This window comes from Rhinopithecus roxellana, chromosome 9, assembly GCF_007565055.1.
Source record: "Rhinopithecus roxellana isolate Shanxi Qingling chromosome 9, ASM756505v1, whole genome shotgun sequence".
Lineage (NCBI taxonomy): Eukaryota > Metazoa > Chordata > Mammalia > Primates > Cercopithecidae > Rhinopithecus > Rhinopithecus roxellana.
In genome coordinates, this window is record NC_044557.1 from 102,777,234 (window position 1) to 102,795,115 (window position 17,882).

Below are 17,882 nucleotides of genomic sequence, written 5' to 3' on the forward strand. Positions count from 1 at the left end.
CCTCTCACAACATGTGGGAATTATAGGAGCTACGATTCAAGATGAGATTTGGGTGAGGACACAGCCAAACCATATCACCTGGTATGATCTAAACCCCTCTGATCCCTTCCCTAGGAGATGGTGGGGAATTGAGTCTGATGAGAGCTGGATTAGGGACCTGGAAGCAACAAGTAAAAGTAGATCGGTCCAGTGCGGTGGCTCACACCTGTAATCCCAGTACTTTGGGAGGCCGAGGCAGGCGGATCATGAGGTGAGGAGATCGAGACCGTCCTGGCCAACATGGTGACACCCATCTCTACTAAAAATACAAAAATTAGCTAGGGTTGGTGGCAGGTGCCGGTAATCCCCAGCTACTCATGGAGGCTGAGGCAGGAGAATCACTTGAACCAGGGAGTCGGAGGTTGCAGTGAGCCGAGATTGCACCACTGCACTCCAGCCTGGGAGACAGAGAGCCTCCACCTCAAAAAAAAAAAAAAAAGAAAGAAAGAAAGAAAAGAAAAAGAAAAAAGAACTAGATCAAGTGAGTAACTGGCCAAGATCAACCATCAAGGGTTGAAAATGGAGAAGCTGTTTACATCCTAAGGGTCAGAGTTGGGGACTCCACAAGAAGTCAAAACTAAGGTAGACCAGGGACCAGGGTGGGATGAGGGAGAGAGCATCTAGGTCTAGGGCCATGAAGAGAGGCCCTGAGATCCAGGAAAGCCACTCACGACACAAGGTCTAGTCCCAGAAGCCTGGAAGAGGGTGAGATCCAAAGCACAGATGGAAGGATTTCCCTTAAACAGGACACGGAGGGAAGGTGCTGAGACTGACAGCTGGAGTAGATGCCTTCATAGGTGTTGTCGGGGCAGAAATTGAAGGCACCCATGCCTGGTAACCTGACATTGCTCAGTGAGTGGGAGGTGAGTCTGCTGAAGAGAAGGGTTTGACAATGGAATATGGGGCTTGAGTGGTGGCTTGGAATAGCCCTTGAGTAGTAGAGAAGTGGGAGACAACCAAGAGAAGACTGCTGATACGCACTGAGGGCACTGAGTAGGGAGATCATGGTTTCTCATGGCTCCAGCCCAAATGGTTGTGTGATTTTTCCCTATATCCTTGAAGGTAGGACTGGAGAAATTGATTGACCCCAGGTTTGCTGATCAGGAGTTCCAGAACAACTAGCAAGTGAAATCATTGAAGGGGACCAAGGGGTCAAGGGGCAAAGTGGATTAATTTTCCAGATTTTCTTTTTTACATTTATTGAGAAACTGTTAAACTTTCAGGCATTGGGCTAATCACTTTATATACAAAATCTCATCAAATTCTTACAAAAATCCATTCTCCAGCTGAGGAAACTGAGGACCTGACATTTTAAGTAAGACAGACAAAGTCACCAAGCCATTAAGTGGGGAACACGGGGATTGAACCTATTCTTGTTACTCACTCCAAATGCCAGCAATTTAGAGACATCCTAGCTAGGGCACCTCAGCTACATGGCTGCAGTCCTGGAGGGGGTGGGGACAGACTGAGAAGACATTGCTCAGTGTCATTAACAACAGGTAGGAACCATCTCAGTCCACAGAATGTTTTATTGAATTAATTTTTTGCTTATTGAGATATAATTTGAATACCATAAAATGCACTCTTTTGCAGCATGCAATTCAGAGTTTTAGTATATTCACAGGATTTTGTGACCATCCCCACTAATTCCAGAACATTTCATCCCTGAGAAAGAAACCTCACACCTATTAGCAGCCCCTCCCTCTCTTCAGCTCCGGGCAATCACTGATCGGTTTCCTGTCTCCACTGATTTGCCTATTCTAGACATTTCACATAAATAGAATCATACACTATGTGGCTTCTTTTACTTGGCATAATGTTTTACAAAAACAAGTGATAGATTTTTTACATAAAAGTAGATTAGTAGAGATTTACTTTCCTAGAATGGGTGTCATGGTAGAATAAATATGGGCACAAATTTGTTGTATGGCTCCAGAGGAATAAAACTTGGATCTATGGTAGAAGTTCCAAGGAGACATATTTTGCTTTAATATAAGAAACTTGGCTGGGCACAGTGGCTCACACCTGTAATTACACACCTGTAATCTCAGTACTTTGGGAGGCCAAGGCAGGCGGATCACCTGAGATCAGGAGTTTGAGACCAGCCTGGCCAACATGGTGAAACCCTGTCTCTACTAAAAATATAAAAATTGGCCAGGTATGGTGGTGCACACCTGTAGTCCCAGCTACTTGGGAGGCTGAAGCAGGAGAATCACTTGAACCTGGGAGGCGGAGATTGCAGTGAGCTGAGATGGCACCACTGTACTCTAGCCTGGGTGACAAGGTGAGACACAATCTCAAATATATATATACACACACACACACATATATATGTATATACACACACACATACATATATGAAACTTATCTAGCCATAGAATAGTTGCCTTGCCCAAGAAATGTTGAGAAGTCTGCAGGAGTTGGGATTGGGAAGATCTGGTAGGAAAGTAGTACAAGGGATGGCTACATATTAAAACCCTACATATTATGTCTAGTGTTCCATTATTGGAACACTAAGCATATGGGAATTATTTATATCCTACTGCTCAAGGTCATTGCCGAGGTCTGATTGCAAAAATTCAAAAAACTGCAACCTCAGGCATAAATAGGTTAAGAATTCTTGAATAAATCAGAGCTAGACAATGGGGGGAGGAAGAGAAAGAAGGAGGGAGAAAAAGAAAGAAGATAGGGAGAGAGAAGAGAGAGAGAGAAGAGAGAGGGAGGGAGAGAGTGAAGGAGAGAAAGAAGAGAAGGAGGAAGAGAGAGAAAGAAGAAAGAAGAGAGAGGAAGAGAGGGAAGGAGGGAGAGTGAATGTGCAACCTGTGTTCTCATCTACAAAATGAGGCTAACAATGTCTCCTCACATGGAGACGGATAAAAGAGGCATCACAGAGCCCAGCACCTCATTGGCCCTCGTTGTATGTGGATAGCCTCCTTTGGAACGATATGCTGGGATCCAAAATCTGCACAAGGCCAGCAAGATCAGTATGAGCGTTGAGTAGTCACGTCCTTGTTCTCCATCACCGAGGGTGAACTGGGTTGAATGCGGGCTCCCCAAAAATATATGCCCCCAGAACCTGTAAACATGACTGTTTGGAAAAAGGGTCTTTGCAGATATAATTAAGTTAAGGATCCTGAGATGAAATTATCCTGAATTACCTGGGTGAGCCCTAAATCTAATGACAAGTGTCCTTAGGAGAGACAGAGGAAGAGACACACAGAGAAGGCCATGGGCAGATGGAGACAGAGACTGGAGATATACAGCCACAAACCTGAGAATGCTAAGGGTTCCTGGCAGAAGCCAGGAGGGGTAAAAACAGACTCCGCCCCAGGGCTGCTGGAGGGACTGTGGGCCTGCCGACGCCAGAATTTCAGACTTCCACCCTCCAGAGCTGTGCGGGAATAGGCTGCTGTTGTTTTAAGCCACCAAGTTTGTGGCCGTTGAATCAGCAGCCTCCCCTCTGGACACTGAGACAGTGGACAAGTGGGAAGCAGTGACTTGCTCAGGCAGGCAGGACTGTGCTCATTCGTTACTTCATCTGTCTTCCCTGCACTCCCATTTCCAAAGGAGAAATGAGAGACAGCGCGGCCCAGCAGAGCTAGCAGAAGAGGGTGACCCTCCAGCATCAGAGTGGGGGGCTGCAGCCTCCTGGGCCCAGCGAGGCAGGCTGGGCTGGCACTGGAGCCCAAGGGAAAGCTGAGCCTCCACCACAGCCCTGATCACTGTTCTGCCACACAGGCCCGGGGCCTTCCCACCCTGTCTGGAGCCCCCTTCTTGCTGAAATGTGACTCGGTATCTTCCCAGAAAATTTCTGGGAAAAGCAAAACCAAGGAGGCCCAGAGGCACTTCCTGAGGCTGATTATTGCCCCGGCTTTGACCTCTACTGTGAAATTACAGTGTCCAGTGTGTGGGTCCTTCTTTTCTCATTTTTAAAAAAGCCTTTCCCAGAACCACTGGGGACTGGCCCTGGTGCCTCAAACCATTGTAAGTATTTACAGGAAATCATTCAGCAGCACTGCTTATATGATACACATATTGTGAAATGTAAAGTGAGGTCATTGTTCAGTGACTGGGTAGTAGAAACACTGCCCGGATCAACCTGAGACTGGACTCAAAGGACTTGGGGGAAATCCAGTGTTGTTTTCATGGCCTTCCCCAACCTCCAGGTTGTTGTTGGGCCGTCTCAGGACTGTTTTGCAATCTGGTTTCTTGCCTTTTTTTTTTAACTTTAAAATTTCATAGACTTTTATTAGTTTTTTTTTTTATTATTATACTTTAAGTTCTGGGATCCATGTGCAGAACGTTTAGGTTTGTTACGTAGGTATGCATGTGCCATAGTGGTTTGCTGCGCCCGTCAACCCGTCATCTATATTAGGTATTTCTCCTAATGTTCTCCCTCCCCTAGACCCCGACCCCCTGACAGGCCCTGGTGTGTGATGTTCCCCTCCCGGTGTCCATGTGTTCATTGTTCAACTCCCACTTATGAGTGAGAACATGCAGTGTTTGGTTTTCTGGTCCTGTGTTAGTTTTCTGAGAATGATGGTTTCTGGCTTCATCTATGTCCCTGCAAAGGACATGAACTCATTCTTTTTTATGGCTGCATAGCTGCACAGTATTCCATGGTGTATATGTGCCACATTTTCTTTATCCAGTCTGTCATTGATGGGCATTTGGGTTGGTCTCTCTCTTTTTTTAAACCTTTCCCAGAAAGAATGTCTAAAAAACACTATTATTATTATTATTATTATTATTATTTTCCTAGACAGAGTCTCACTCTGTCGCCCAGGCTGCAGTGCGGTGGCACGGTCTCGGCTCACTGCAAGCTCCACCTCCCGGGTTTATGCCATTCTCCTGTCTCAGCCTCCCAAGTAGCTGGGACTACAGGCGCCCGCCACCAAGCCTGGCTAATTTTTTGTATATTTAGTAGAGACGGGGTTTCACTGTGTTAGCCAGGATGGTCTCAATCTCTTGACCCTGTGATCCACCCACCTCAGCCTCCCAAAGTGCTGGGATTACAGGCATGAGCCACCGCACCCGGCACTATTATTTTTAATATTAATTTCATTTTCCTGATTATCCAGATGTGGGCTGCATGTGGCATCAGAGTATGGAGGATTTCTATTGGTCCCCACTACGCAGACCCATCTCAGTATCACATACAACTTACACTACTTCAGAGACAAGGTTCTGTCAGTGATGACATGCAAACTTCCTCATTCATCCATTCATTCATTCGCGTGTGCACATGTTTAAGCATCCGTTCATTCAGCAAGTCATCTGATAAATTCTGACAGCCTTCTGTGGGAATACCGTGGTGAACAGAACACTCTGCTCCCATGGAACTTGCAGTGTGTCCTGGCAGAGACAGGAAGAGCAGGCAGCATGAGAGACACAGAGGGCGAGATGCCTCCTCTGTCCAGGAGTGTGCAGGGAGCTGAGACCTGAAGGCGAAGTGGGAGCAGAGGTGAGGATCAGCGTGTTCCGGTTGAGGGGAAGAGCCCATCCAAAGACCCAGAGTCGAGAAAGAAAGTGTTGTTTGTTCCAGGAGCTGCAAATCATCTACGAGGTGGGTGGAAAGTAGCCTGGGGGAGGACAGGTAGGAGGACAAGACTTTGAGCAGCCAAAAGGCCCTATAGGCCCCACTGCAGAGTTGAAGCCTCATTCTGCATTTGAGAGGCCCTATACTGAAGGGTTTGAAGGAGAGGGGTGAGCAGGCCAATGTACACTTCAGAACGGTTGTTCTGGGGGCAGTGAATGCCAACTGGAAAAAGTGAGAGCAACAGAGGAACCTGCATGTGGGCGGTATCCACAGTTGTGCTGAGCGATGGGGTGGAGATGAGGATGGAGAGAAACGGGTGCATCTGAGAGGCACTAAGGAGGTGGAATGGAGAGACCTTAGTCTGATTGAATGTGGGGTGAGGGAAAAGGGAGAGCCAGGCATGAGCCCTAGCTTCCTCGTGGGCCCAGTACAGTAACTGGGGCTACTGTGGGCAGAAAGGCTCCTTCCGGGCTTGGCACCTGCCAGGATCCAGGCCTGAGAGGCAGAGGCCCTCATCTGGGACAAGAGTGGCCTGAATGGAAAGAAAGAGGTAGGTTCAAGAGATATTTACAAGAAAAGAAAATCCCTTTTGAAGTGAGATTTCTGACACTCAAAAGTTTTTTTTAAAAAAGTCATAATAGTGTCATAGAATGAGCAATTGGATACCCATGATGGAGGCAAAGCTCTGGAAGGAAATGAAGGAGGACTACGTGAATCCCAGTGTTGAAACCAAGCCAGCACCAGGCAGGCAACTCACTCCTGCTATTTTTGCAAGTGAGCTCCTCCTAGAATTCTGTTTCTCCAATAGGAACCAAACAGCTAAATGTTCCCGGAGCTGTGGAGGTGAAAATACGCTTTGAGGTTAAGTGAATGGTCCGAGGACCCAAAGGTTTGGAACACAGTTGTCACATCAGACCCCTGCTCAGGCCTGTCTTTCTAAGTCCCCTCTCTGTCTTTCCAAAGCTGACTCTGAGGGCTGGTGCTGGCGCAGAGGGAGGGTTAAACAGCTCACATTTTTCTTTTTTTTTTTTTTTGCCAGGGCTCCCTTTTTTTCTCTTTCCCATCTCCAGCTACGTTCCCTCCATTCATTTCCCATCCCCATGGCCTAGATTTTTCCTGCTCTCAAACCTTCTATCAAAATGCATCAAAATGCATTTGCACGATCTGGTTCCTTCAGGATCCTGATGGCTCAGCTGGGTGGCAGCCATCATCTAGGTCCACCCACCAATCAGAGCAAGACAGCAGTGAGTGGCACCATAACAGCACACACTGCCATTTAGTGGTCACTCCCTAGAGCCCAGGTGTCGGGCTCAGAATGTCAGTACTGCAGTCTTAGATAATCACTGCAATGATCCTAGAAATATACATGTAAATAGTGTGCTGTGCCAAAACAGAGGAAGCAGAAACTTAACAAGTGTAGCTGAGATTAGGTGAGTAAGCCTTGGGCTGCTGTGTGCAGAGATGGATCTAGAAGAGAAGCATGACACCAAACTGCAGGGAGTCTCAATGCCACCATAAGGGATTCTGATGTAATTCTAGGAGTCAAGATGAATCATTAAAGGTATTTAAAGTATGGCGTGAAATGAACACATGCGAGCTTCCCAGGGTGGACTGCAAAGATCAGAGCCTGTATCGGGGTGGGGGCTAAAAACACTTAGGGCCTGTTAGGCAGTGACAGTAGGAATGAAGAAAAGGAACAGGTGAAAGAGTTGTCTTGTAGGTGAGACAGGCAGGACTTCGTAATATTTGAGAGTAAAAAAGACAGGTGGGCCCTCAAAGGTGACTTTGGATTTTCTCTAATCCAGGTGATGCCATGCGCTGAGACAAAGGAACAGGATGGGGAATGGATTTAAGGATAGACAAAATAAGTTCGGTTTAAGCTACAGTGGAAGTTGAAATGCCTTGGGAGATCTGTAGGAAGCTGGCTACAGGCAGCTGGAAATAAGATCTGAACTCAGACGAGCAATTAGGGCTGGAGGCGCTGATCTTGGAGTCATCAGTAAAAGGGCGAGAGTCGCCTGGGAAAGGAGTGACTCCATTAGAGAGGAGAACTGAAAACCGAGTTTAAAAAGCCAGCAGAAGAATAAAGGCCAATCAAGAACTGCTGAGAGGGAGGTGATGGAGAGGAGAAAGGAAGGACTGGGAAAGGAGGTACAAAGCCATCTAGGAAGGTGTTTCACGCAAAGAATTGTCAACCGCAGGCTGGGTGCGGCAGCTCATGCCTGTGCTCCTAGCACTTTGAGAGGCTGAGGCAGGTGGATCACCAGAAGCCAGGAGTTTGAGACCAGCCTGACCAACTTGGTGAAACCTCATCTCTACTAAAAATACAAAAATTAGCCAGGCGTAGTGGTGGGTGCCTGTAATCCCAGTTACTCGGGAGACGGAGGCAGGAGAATCATTTGAACCCAGGAGGTGCAGGTTGCAGTGATCATGCCACTGCACTCTAGCCTAGGTGACATAGACAGACCCTGTCTCAAAAAAAAAAAAAAAAAGAACTCCCAACTGCAGAATTCAAATGCTGCAGAACAGTCAGGTACACGCAGGAACCGAGAAGAGGCACTGTGTTGTGCCTCAGCTTCCTCATCTGTAAGTAAGAGCTTGGACTAGGTAGTCTCTGACGTTTCCTCCAGCTCCCATGATTGCTGACTGCTGTGCCTTGATCCCAGTGAGCTTGATCACTGGGGTGAGCAGTTCACGGAGGCTGGTCCCTGTGCACACCCTGCATGGATGTGAGGCAGTGCCAGGTGCGTGGTCATTTACATCCCCTGGTGTCCTGGGTTTCCCACATGCACTCTCTGGACCACCACGGACTGGACCCACACTTGGATTCTCGCATTTCATTCTGATGTATATTCTATTTCTATTCTATTGTATACTATTACCCCCATCTTACAGGTGGGAAAACTGAGACTTAGCAAGACAAATCACTTGCCCAATGTCATGCAGTCAGTACAGGGTGGAGCCATGATTTGAATCCAGCCTGAATAAATCTAATGTGGGGCTTGATGGTAAAACAGTCTTTCTCATTCCCACACTGGAAATACCTGGGTCATCTTTCTGATCCTGGTTTCTGGTTCAAACAAGGATATTCTCCCCTTCTTTCTTATTCACTATAGTTTTCAGTACTGATCAAATTGCTGCCATGAGCTTGTATTACTTTGAGCATCAGGGGAAAAAAAGCTTTTAAAAAATAGCATAAAGGTAATAGGAGTTAAAAGGGGCAACCGCCCTTCATGGTTTCAATCAAGACTTCTCTCCTGAGATTGACAAATGTATGGGTGGGGTTAATATTGTAACAGTTTGAGCCTATATCTTAATCTTGTTCGTGCAATTGTAAGCACCCAGAGGCCAAGGAACAGGCCATCTTTTTCCTTGCTGTTTTTAAAAACATTTTTATTGAGATATAATTCATGCACCATATGATTCATCCACTTAAAGTGTTTAATTCAATAGTTTTTATTATACTCACAGATACATGCAACCGCCACCATAGTCGATTTTAGAACATTTTCATCACTTCAAAAAGTAGCCCTAGACTCCAGGTACCATCCCCCTAGGCAGTCCACCCACCCCAGCCACTAGTATACTTCCAGCCTCTGTATATTCTACTATTCTGGACTTTCATATGAATGGAATTATATAACATGTGATCTGCTATGATTGACTTCTTTCACTTAGCATAACGTTCTTAAGGTTCATCCATGTTATAACATCTATCCGTAATTTATTCCTTTTTCTGACCAAATAGCATTCCGTTGTATGGATATTCCACATTTTCTTTATTCATATTCGGGTGATGAACATTGGGGCTGTTCCATGTTTGAGCTATTATGAGTAATGCTGCTATGAACATTCACATACAAGTGTTGGGTGGATAAATGTTTTCATTTCCCTAGGAATACAATTAAGGAACTGGCCATACTCGTTCCTCTTTCCACCACAGTGCCTAGCACTGTGTGCCATGCACTGTGAGGCCTCAATGGCTATTTGACTAAGTGAGTGAAAAGAATACAGTTTTCAGCACAAGGCGTCAAAGCTAAGGGTCCATTGGGTTCACAGATGCCTCCGACCACCTTTAAACTGTGAGTCCCGGCTTCCTCACCCTGGACTAAAACAAACTTCCATCTTGTTTCTTGCTCACTGTGGCTTTGTTTGTTTCTCCTGCATTTTAGGAACCAATGAAGCAGCCATCATTGAAATCTTATCGGGCAGGACATCAGATGAGAGGCAACAAATCAAGCAAAAGTACAAGGCAACAGTACGGCAAGGTGATTCCAGGGGTAGTCAGCAAGCGCGCTCCCAGCCGTGGCCTCAGCCGTCTTGGCTTCCTCATGTCCCCACGGCCATTCAGAATATCTTTATAGCTTTATTGAGTCAGCCCAGGAGGAAAACTGAAATCACCACTTAAAAGCGTTAATGGAGTTCAGAAAAACTGAAATTGCTTTGTTAACTCAATAGCCTGTAAAATCAGGACTCTTAAACTCATTATTTCTTAAATTGACTTCATTTTTCTGTTAAGACCCTAGTGTTTTTTTCACTTAATTTGGACTAACTGTACATATGTAGATAGATCAGTAATTTGAATATCAGTTTCCACAAGTGAGTCTTTATACAGGAATTTTTCATAAGTGATTGTTACAGAAAACTACAAAAAAAAAACCCTCCATTTCATTAAGCTATCAGCACCTTTTTTTCTTTACATTTTCTTTCTTTTCTTTCATTCTTTTTATTGTTGAAAATAATGTTATATACAGAAGTCTTCAAGTATGCATTAGGCTTTCTTATTTCTTTATTAATATATAATGAACACAACCTTAATGTCATTAGAATTATCATGCAAAATGAATATCAATTATTATGCTGTATTCTCATTTGTATTTATCAGACTTTTACCGTTTCAATCACTGTAGGTATAAATAGATATATAGAAAGATGAAGCTGGGTTTTCCTATTTATTTGATATTGAGCAGGTAACAATTGCTTCAGGCCTTGGTCTTTTCATGGATAGGAAGAAGATGACAACTTAGCTCCCTTCTCATGTTGCTGGGAGAACCAGTCAGGATAATGCCAGTATGTACCAATACAGGAAAGCTATGGTGACTATGATTGTTTCCATTTTACAACAACACACATCTAAAAAAAAAAGACAGAGAACCAGGACTCACATCCAAGTCTTCTGACTTCAAGAACAGTATCCGCTCCTGGAGGACCCAGTGTCATAAGTAGAGCTATTTGCTCATACACTAAATGGCCCAAATGGCTGTGCTTTTGTGCTTTTTCTGCTTCTCGCCTTACTCTTAGGCTCATCAATGTAATTTTTGATGAAAATAAGTGCATCTTCAGTTCAATTGCATTTAATTGAATGCATGAAGCTGAATTTTTTTTGTTTTGTTTTGTTTTGTTTTTTTGAGATGGAGTCTCACTCTGTTGCCCAGGCTGGAATGTAGTGGCATCATCTTGGCTCACTGCAACCTCTGCCTCCCAGGTTCAAGCGATTCTCCTGCCTCAGCCTCCTGAGTAGCTGGGATTACAGGCATGTGCCACCACACCTGGCTAAGTTTTGTGTTTTTAGTAAAATTTTTCTATTTTAATTTTGGTTAGGCTAGTCTCAAATTCCTGAGACCTCGTGATCTGCCCACATCAGCCTCCCAAAGTGCTAGGATCAAAGGCATAAGCCACCATGCCTGGTCTGAAGCTGCATTTTTATCCCTGTCAACATCCCTAATTCCAGTACCCTCCCAAGACACATTCACCCTACCAGTATGAAAAGTCAGGCCAGGCAGGGTGGCTCACACCTGTAAACCCAACACTTTGGGAGGCCAAGGCAGGAGGATCGCTTGAGCCCAGGAGTTTGAGACCAGTTGAGACCTTCATCTCTACCAAAAATAAAAAATTAGCTGGGTGTGGTGGTACGTGCCTGTAGTCCCTGCTACTCAGGAGGCTGAGGCTGGAGGGTTGCGTAAGCCCAAGAAGTTGAGGCCTCGGTGAGCTGTGATTGCACCACTGCACTCCAGCCTGGGTGATAGAGTGAGACCCTGTGGAAAGGAAAGAAAGAAAAGAAAAGAAAAAAAGAGAAAGGGAGGAGGGGAGGAAAGGAAAGAAGGGAAGAAAAGAAAGAAAAAGAAAGAGAGAGAAAGAAAGAAAGGAAGAAGGAAAGAAAGAGAGGAAGAGAGGAAAAAGGAAAGAAAGAAAGAAAACTCGGATACAATGCTTCTTAATCTTTAGTCTAAAGAAGAGTAAATGGGTTCAAAGTGAAAGCCTAGGGATCCTGTTAAAACTTAAATGGGCATGTTCTAGCACAAAACTTCGTGATACTTCATTTGCCAATCATTTGCTTACTTTCTGGTCTCAGCTGTGTTTCAGAGAGCTGAGACTGCCAAAGAGATGATCTAGAATCCCAACATCACAAAGCTAGAAGATGTTAGATAGGATCCAATCTCAGCCCCATGTCAGTTGACCTCCAAAGAGAATAAACATCCCATGGTAACACAGAGTTAGCAGGAAAACCAGGAGTAGAGCTGAGCTATCCCGAGCCTGCTACTCTGTCCAGACAGAATGTAAACACACAAGGATTTGTTGTGACGCCTTCGGCTTGTAAGAGTGGGAAGCTGGGATTTTTCTTCTCTGCAGCTGTATATCATGCCTACCTGGCCTGAAAATATATTTCCAATTTTTAGGTGACTCCATACCATAGAGTACTGACCACAGACCTGCCTTCACAAGATGCAGTGTTGGCTGGAGCAGCCACTGTGGGGCAGAAGCATAATATTACAGCCCCCTTGTAGGACTGCAGATCCCAGGGCTTTGAACAAAAATATTCCAGGTTTTTCTCCCAGGCCAAAAGCTCAGAGCTTCATTTGAGAAATAGTCTATTTCCCTCCTCTTAGAAAATTTTTTCAGCATGGGAGATTAATGATAATAAGCATTTGTTGACCATTTAAAATATGTCAAGCACTATGCTCAGTATCGACAAGGATTGTCACATTTAATTCTCCGAATAACCCTGCGAGGTCAGTCTTGTACTGTCTCCATTTTCTGGAGCTGAAAACTGACAGCTGGTGGAATTAAGTACATTTCCAAGGTCACAGAGCTGCCGTGGCTGTGTTCCTTGCCATCATACCACATTGCTGGGGAGCTGCCCACCCTATGCTATAGTTCGTGTCCTTGAAATGCCAGCTGGCCTATGGGCCTCCAATCTGAGCTATCCTAGGCTGTCGCTCCATGTGAAGGTCTTTGGTTTAAGTTGGGGCATTAACTACTCTAGGTAGGCTGATGCCCATCCTTGACCATTTATCCTGTTAAACCACATTGTCAGAGGTAGGCAGGGAGAAGGTAGTTAGTTCTCTTGTAAAAAGAGGGTGCTCAAAGAAAAAAGGAAGACAAGTGCTTGTCAGAATAGATGCCAGGCTGGGGGTCATGGTGGCTCACGCCTATAATCCCAGCACTTTAGGAGGCTGAGATGGGAGGATCATCTGAGCCCGGGAGGTCGAGGCTGCAGTGAGCCATGATTGCACCACTGCACTCCAGCCTGGGTGACAGAGTGAGACCCTGTCTCAAAAAAAGAAAAAACAGATGCCAGTAAGAATTCCATGTACTTCGCCTTCTACACACCTGCATTCTTCCTCACGTGTGTCCCTTCCAGGATTTAGTGAGATAACTGAAGTGACGATATAGGCTGTCAGTCTTCGCATGACAATCCTCTTTATTCCTGTTGTCCTCTGCAATTGCTAATAGTGCCCCCTTCCACACTGAAAAGCATCCCGATTTAGATGACAAATTCTCCGGTCCTAGAGATAACAGCCCTGTATTTCAGTCCTTCCTAGCTGAATATTTGGGGAAAATGCTTCATCTTCTCAGGTACAACAGATCTTGAGGGTTTTTCAGCGATCTTGAGGACTGGCTGAAAAAGCTCTCTGAGCCCTCAAATGTTTTGCAGATACTGTTGTTATTGTGATTCATCAGCGAGGTCTCCAGCCCTGAGCAGGGAGCTCCTCTCTGCCCGCCCTGGGGGAAGGTGGTTGGGCAGCTGAGAGCAGGTTGCATGTTCTCAGCAGGGTGCATGTTCTCAGCAGGTTGCATGTTCTCAGCAGGTTGCAGGTTCTCAGCAGGTTGCAGGTTCTCAGCAGGTTACATGTTCTCAGCAGGTTGCAGGTTCTCAGCAGGTTGCATGTTCTCAGCAGGTTGCATGTTCTCAGCAGGTTGCATGTTCTCAGCAGGTTGCATGTTCTCAGCAGGTTGCAGGTTCTCAGCAGGTTGCATGTTCTCAGCAGGTTGCGGGTTCTCAGCAGGTTACATGTTCTCAGCAGGTTGCGGGTTCTCAGCAGGTTGCATGTTCTCAGCAGGTTGCGTGTTCTCAGCAGGTTGTGGGTTCTCAGCAGGTTGCATGTTCTCAGCAGGTTGCGGGTTCTCAGCAGGTTGCATGTTCTCAGCAGGTTGTGGGTTCTCAGCAGGGTGCATGTTCTCAGCAGGTTGCGGGTTCTCAGCAGGGTGCATGTTCTCAGCAGGTTGTAGGTTGGCAGAATTCATGTCCACAGCACCTTTCTTGTCAACCATGAGCACTTGCAATAGTGCAAGCAGACACCTGCCCCTCTCCTCCTGGGCCATTCCCAGCAGGTCTCTCACTGTCTTCTGCCAGGAGCTGGAGGAAGTACTCAAGAGTGAGCTGAGTGGAAACTTCAAGAAGACAGCGTTGGCCCTTCTGGACCGCCCCAGCGAGTACGCTGCCCGGCAGCTGCAGAAGGCTATGAAGGGTCTGGGTACAGATGAGTCCGTGCTCATTGAGGTCCTGTGCACGAGGACCAATAAGGTCAGTCCCAGCTGAGCCCACAGGGGAGCATCACACACCTGGTAGAGACGGTTGCAGACCCCAGAAGGGACCCTACGTCCCAGCAAGCTATCCATGGAGTGAGCAGGTGTTTGGGGAGACATAATGTGTGCTTGGTCCATGTGGGAGGACATCTCTTCCAGTCTTCCAGAGGTCAGTCTTGGTGTTGCTGCCCCTTGACAGAATAGATCTTTCCAGAAGAGCTGTGTCCAGCAAGTTTCTTCTTTTCTAAATGGGTGCTTTTATATGCAGGAGGCACAATTCTACTTTCCCCCACCCAGCCTGACTTTGTGGCTCTTCCGACATGAAAAATCAACAAGCAGCACAAGCATGTCTGTGCTGCTGCCTGGGCCATGGCGGTCAGCTAGCATAGGGTACAAAAGAGACTATAATGAGGAAGAGAGGTGAGTGGTGCTGGGGGATGCCAGTGAACACCTCAGTGGCTGCCAGCACTACCCTGAAGGATTGTGTGTCCTTCTGTCATCAGACAGAGGGATATCCCTCAGGCACATGCCACCTTTGCAGGGGCTGAAGAGAGCATTTGTTGAGGCACAGGGGAGAACTATTTGTCTCTGGCTCCAGAAGCCAGGAGAACCAAGGGACACATCAAGAGTCAAGAGGGTTCACAAATAATTCATAGGAGAGACCCCTCCCTCTTCAGTAACCATACATGACAGCAGAATGCGGCAGCCCAGCAAGGAAAGTGCCAGAGAAGCCCAACATTCTTGAGGCCTCTCAGCAGGAAATAGAAGCAGAGGTTGGAGCAGACAGCAGGCAAAATGCGAACAGTGCCCTGACACAAAAATGGCTGGAGAAGGCCTGGGTGCTGGGCCCCGTTCACGCTGCTCAGCCGCTTTTCCCGAAGTGCCACCAGGGTCCAGGCTACCGCTGCAAACCTTTTCCGGAGCATCCCTGGATTTCTTTTCTCCCCACAAGATAATAAAAATCCTCCATTTCAAAGAGTCTCAGGTTGGGATGGTGCTTTTGAGGAGGGTTAGCACAGGCCCCCCCAGGAGTGGGAGTTGAGGCCAAGAGGCACACAACTTCCCCCACTCAGCATCTACCCTTCCCAGAAGCACCAAGGTCCCAGCAGGGAGGCAGCCAACACTAGGGCAGTCAGCACCTGCCTTTGTGAAAAGGTTAATTTTAATAGTATTTTTCAGGCCAGGTACAGTGGCTCATGACTGTAATCTCAGCACTTTGGGAGGCCGAGGCAGGCGGATCACTTGAGGTCAGGCGGAGTTTGAGACCAGCCTGGCCAGCATGATGAAATCTCGTCTCTACTGAAAATACAAAAATTAGCCAGATGTGGTGCCATGCATCTGTAGTCCCAGCTACTTGAGAGGCTGAGGCAGGAGGATCACTTGAACCCGGGAGGCAGAGGTTGCAGTGAGCCGAGATTGTGCCACTGCACTCCAGCCTGAGTGACAGAGGGAGACTTCGTCTCAAAAATACATTCATATATATTTTTCTAATCTTATGTGACCATAGCTTTTCCTAAGGTCCTGGCTTCAACCAATAAGCAAGACCAATTGATCAGTCAAATAGATCTGATGGGATGAGAAGAAAAACCTGCAGAGAGCAGGTGCCAGGTTCAGGCAGCTCCTGGTCATGGACTGGAAGGAGAAAAGGGAGGGAGCTACACAAGCACAAGTGATCAGCCTCCCCCAGCACCTGGCCTGCCCCTCCCTCCCGCCCAGGAGTGCAGCAGCGAGGCTCCCCACCACTTTCTCCCCATCACCACCTTCTCCCAATCACCACCCACTGCTTTCATTTTAACCAGCTTGGTCGGGGCTGGGGGTGGGGGCGGGGACGGGGCAGGAAGCCTGCTCTTACATGCTGCTGGTTCAAGTGTAAACTGAGGCAGCTCCTGAGGTGCACCCCTTGGCACTAGACATTGAAATATAAAGCAGTTCCTCCAAGAACACACCCTTGAGAGAAACTAGCACTCCTGCACGCAGCCAGTTTGTTACTGAATGAAGCCTTGTTTGAAGAAGAGAAAACTTGGAAATGACCTAAGCGTCCGTCAATATGAGGTTGGCTGAGTAAACCATAGCTTATTGTAGCATGGAATATTGTGTGTCCCTTTAAAAAATTCTAGGTGGCTATCCATGTACAAGCATAGCTGGATCTCCAGGATATTGTTATTGAGAGAAAAACTAAGTCAAAGAATCATAGGTACAGTATTCCACCTGCTAAATACATGACACCTATACAATTCTGTTTTCAGTAGCGCATATATATACAAATGCAAAAAAAAAAAAAAATCTGTGTATCTTTCTGATACACACTGAGCTTCTAACATGGGTTACCTGAGTGGGGAAGAGAGAGTGAGACCCGGTGAGGAGGTGGTGAAAGACAGTGTCAGCCTGGCTGTAAACTGCTCACTTTGAAAGAAGGAGAATGTATGCATTTGTTACTTGTGTGTTTGAGATGTTTGCAGAGGGTGTGGGGTGGGGGGCTCACATCCCCAGGGACTCGCTCCAGGCGTACGCCCTAGGCCTATAGGGATGACCATCTTAAGAGGAAGTCTTGAAGGCACCCTGTGTCCAGACATGGTCTCACGCCTCTTCTCTCTGTATCTCTGTGTCTTTTATTGATTAATCCCTCCTTGGAGTATTTATTTTTTTTAATTACCTTTCCTAGGAAATCATCGCCATCAAAGAGGCCTACCAAAGGCGTAAGTGACATTTCATCCTGGCTTTGAATAAAGTATGTTTCTTTCAAAATACCTCTGGGAAACTAAATCATCTGCTTTCTTCCCACCTTTTTTACTTCTGTCGAAGTATTTGACAGGAGCCTCGAATCCGATGTCAAAGGTGATACAAGTGGAAACCTAAAAAAAATCCTGGTGTCCCTGCTACAGGTGAGAGTAAAGAGGTAACACCTGTTTTACCATCTTAGGAAAGAATCCTTGGCAACATGGCACCATGACGAAAAAGGGTAACGTAGATAAACATTTCTTTCTTATATTAAAAATGTTATCGAGGGATCATCAACACATGCTCCATCAGCCCAGCTCTGGTGAAATTATATTCACTTGGGATTACTTCCATATAAACAATCTGCCTAGTCATTGGCAGTTTACAATCCCTCTTTGTAAATGAATCAGCTCATTAAGCATCACTTGTCATTTTGCCAATGAGCAAATGTAGGCCATGAGAGGGTGGGTAACCTGCCCAGGTTCATGCAGCCAGTAAGAGACAGCCCAGAAGCAAGAACCAGACCAGCTGACCCCAAGTAGGCCACTTCCACAACACAACTCCGCAATGACTTCCAGCATTCGCTGGATCCTGGGCCTGTAAGAACTACCACAAGAAACTCAGCCAGGACATCAGGGCTTTCAGAATTGGCCCTGCTGGGACACAGTCCCCCCAGGACCTCTACACAGACACATCTGTATTCTCATGGACACAACCACCTTTATGAGCTCTGTGCATTTTCTCTGTTTGGTTTCTCCCAATGGGATACACTGACAGC

General features: G+C 46.4%; 1 protein-coding gene across 1 annotated transcript in view; it reads left to right on the forward strand.

Annotated features, from left to right (window-relative positions):
* Positions 1-17,882, forward strand: part of ANXA13 (annexin A13) — a 57,573-nt gene that overhangs the window by 25,624 nt on the left and 14,067 nt on the right. The window contains exons 4-7 of the mRNA XM_030937499.1: positions 9,751-9,836; positions 14,214-14,384; positions 17,049-17,082; positions 17,189-17,268. Of these exons, the coding sequence (XP_030793359.1) occupies positions 9,751-9,836; positions 14,214-14,384; positions 17,049-17,082; positions 17,189-17,268 (371 nt within the window). The remainder of the gene's footprint in view (positions 1-9,750; positions 9,837-14,213; positions 14,385-17,048; positions 17,083-17,188; positions 17,269-17,882) is intronic.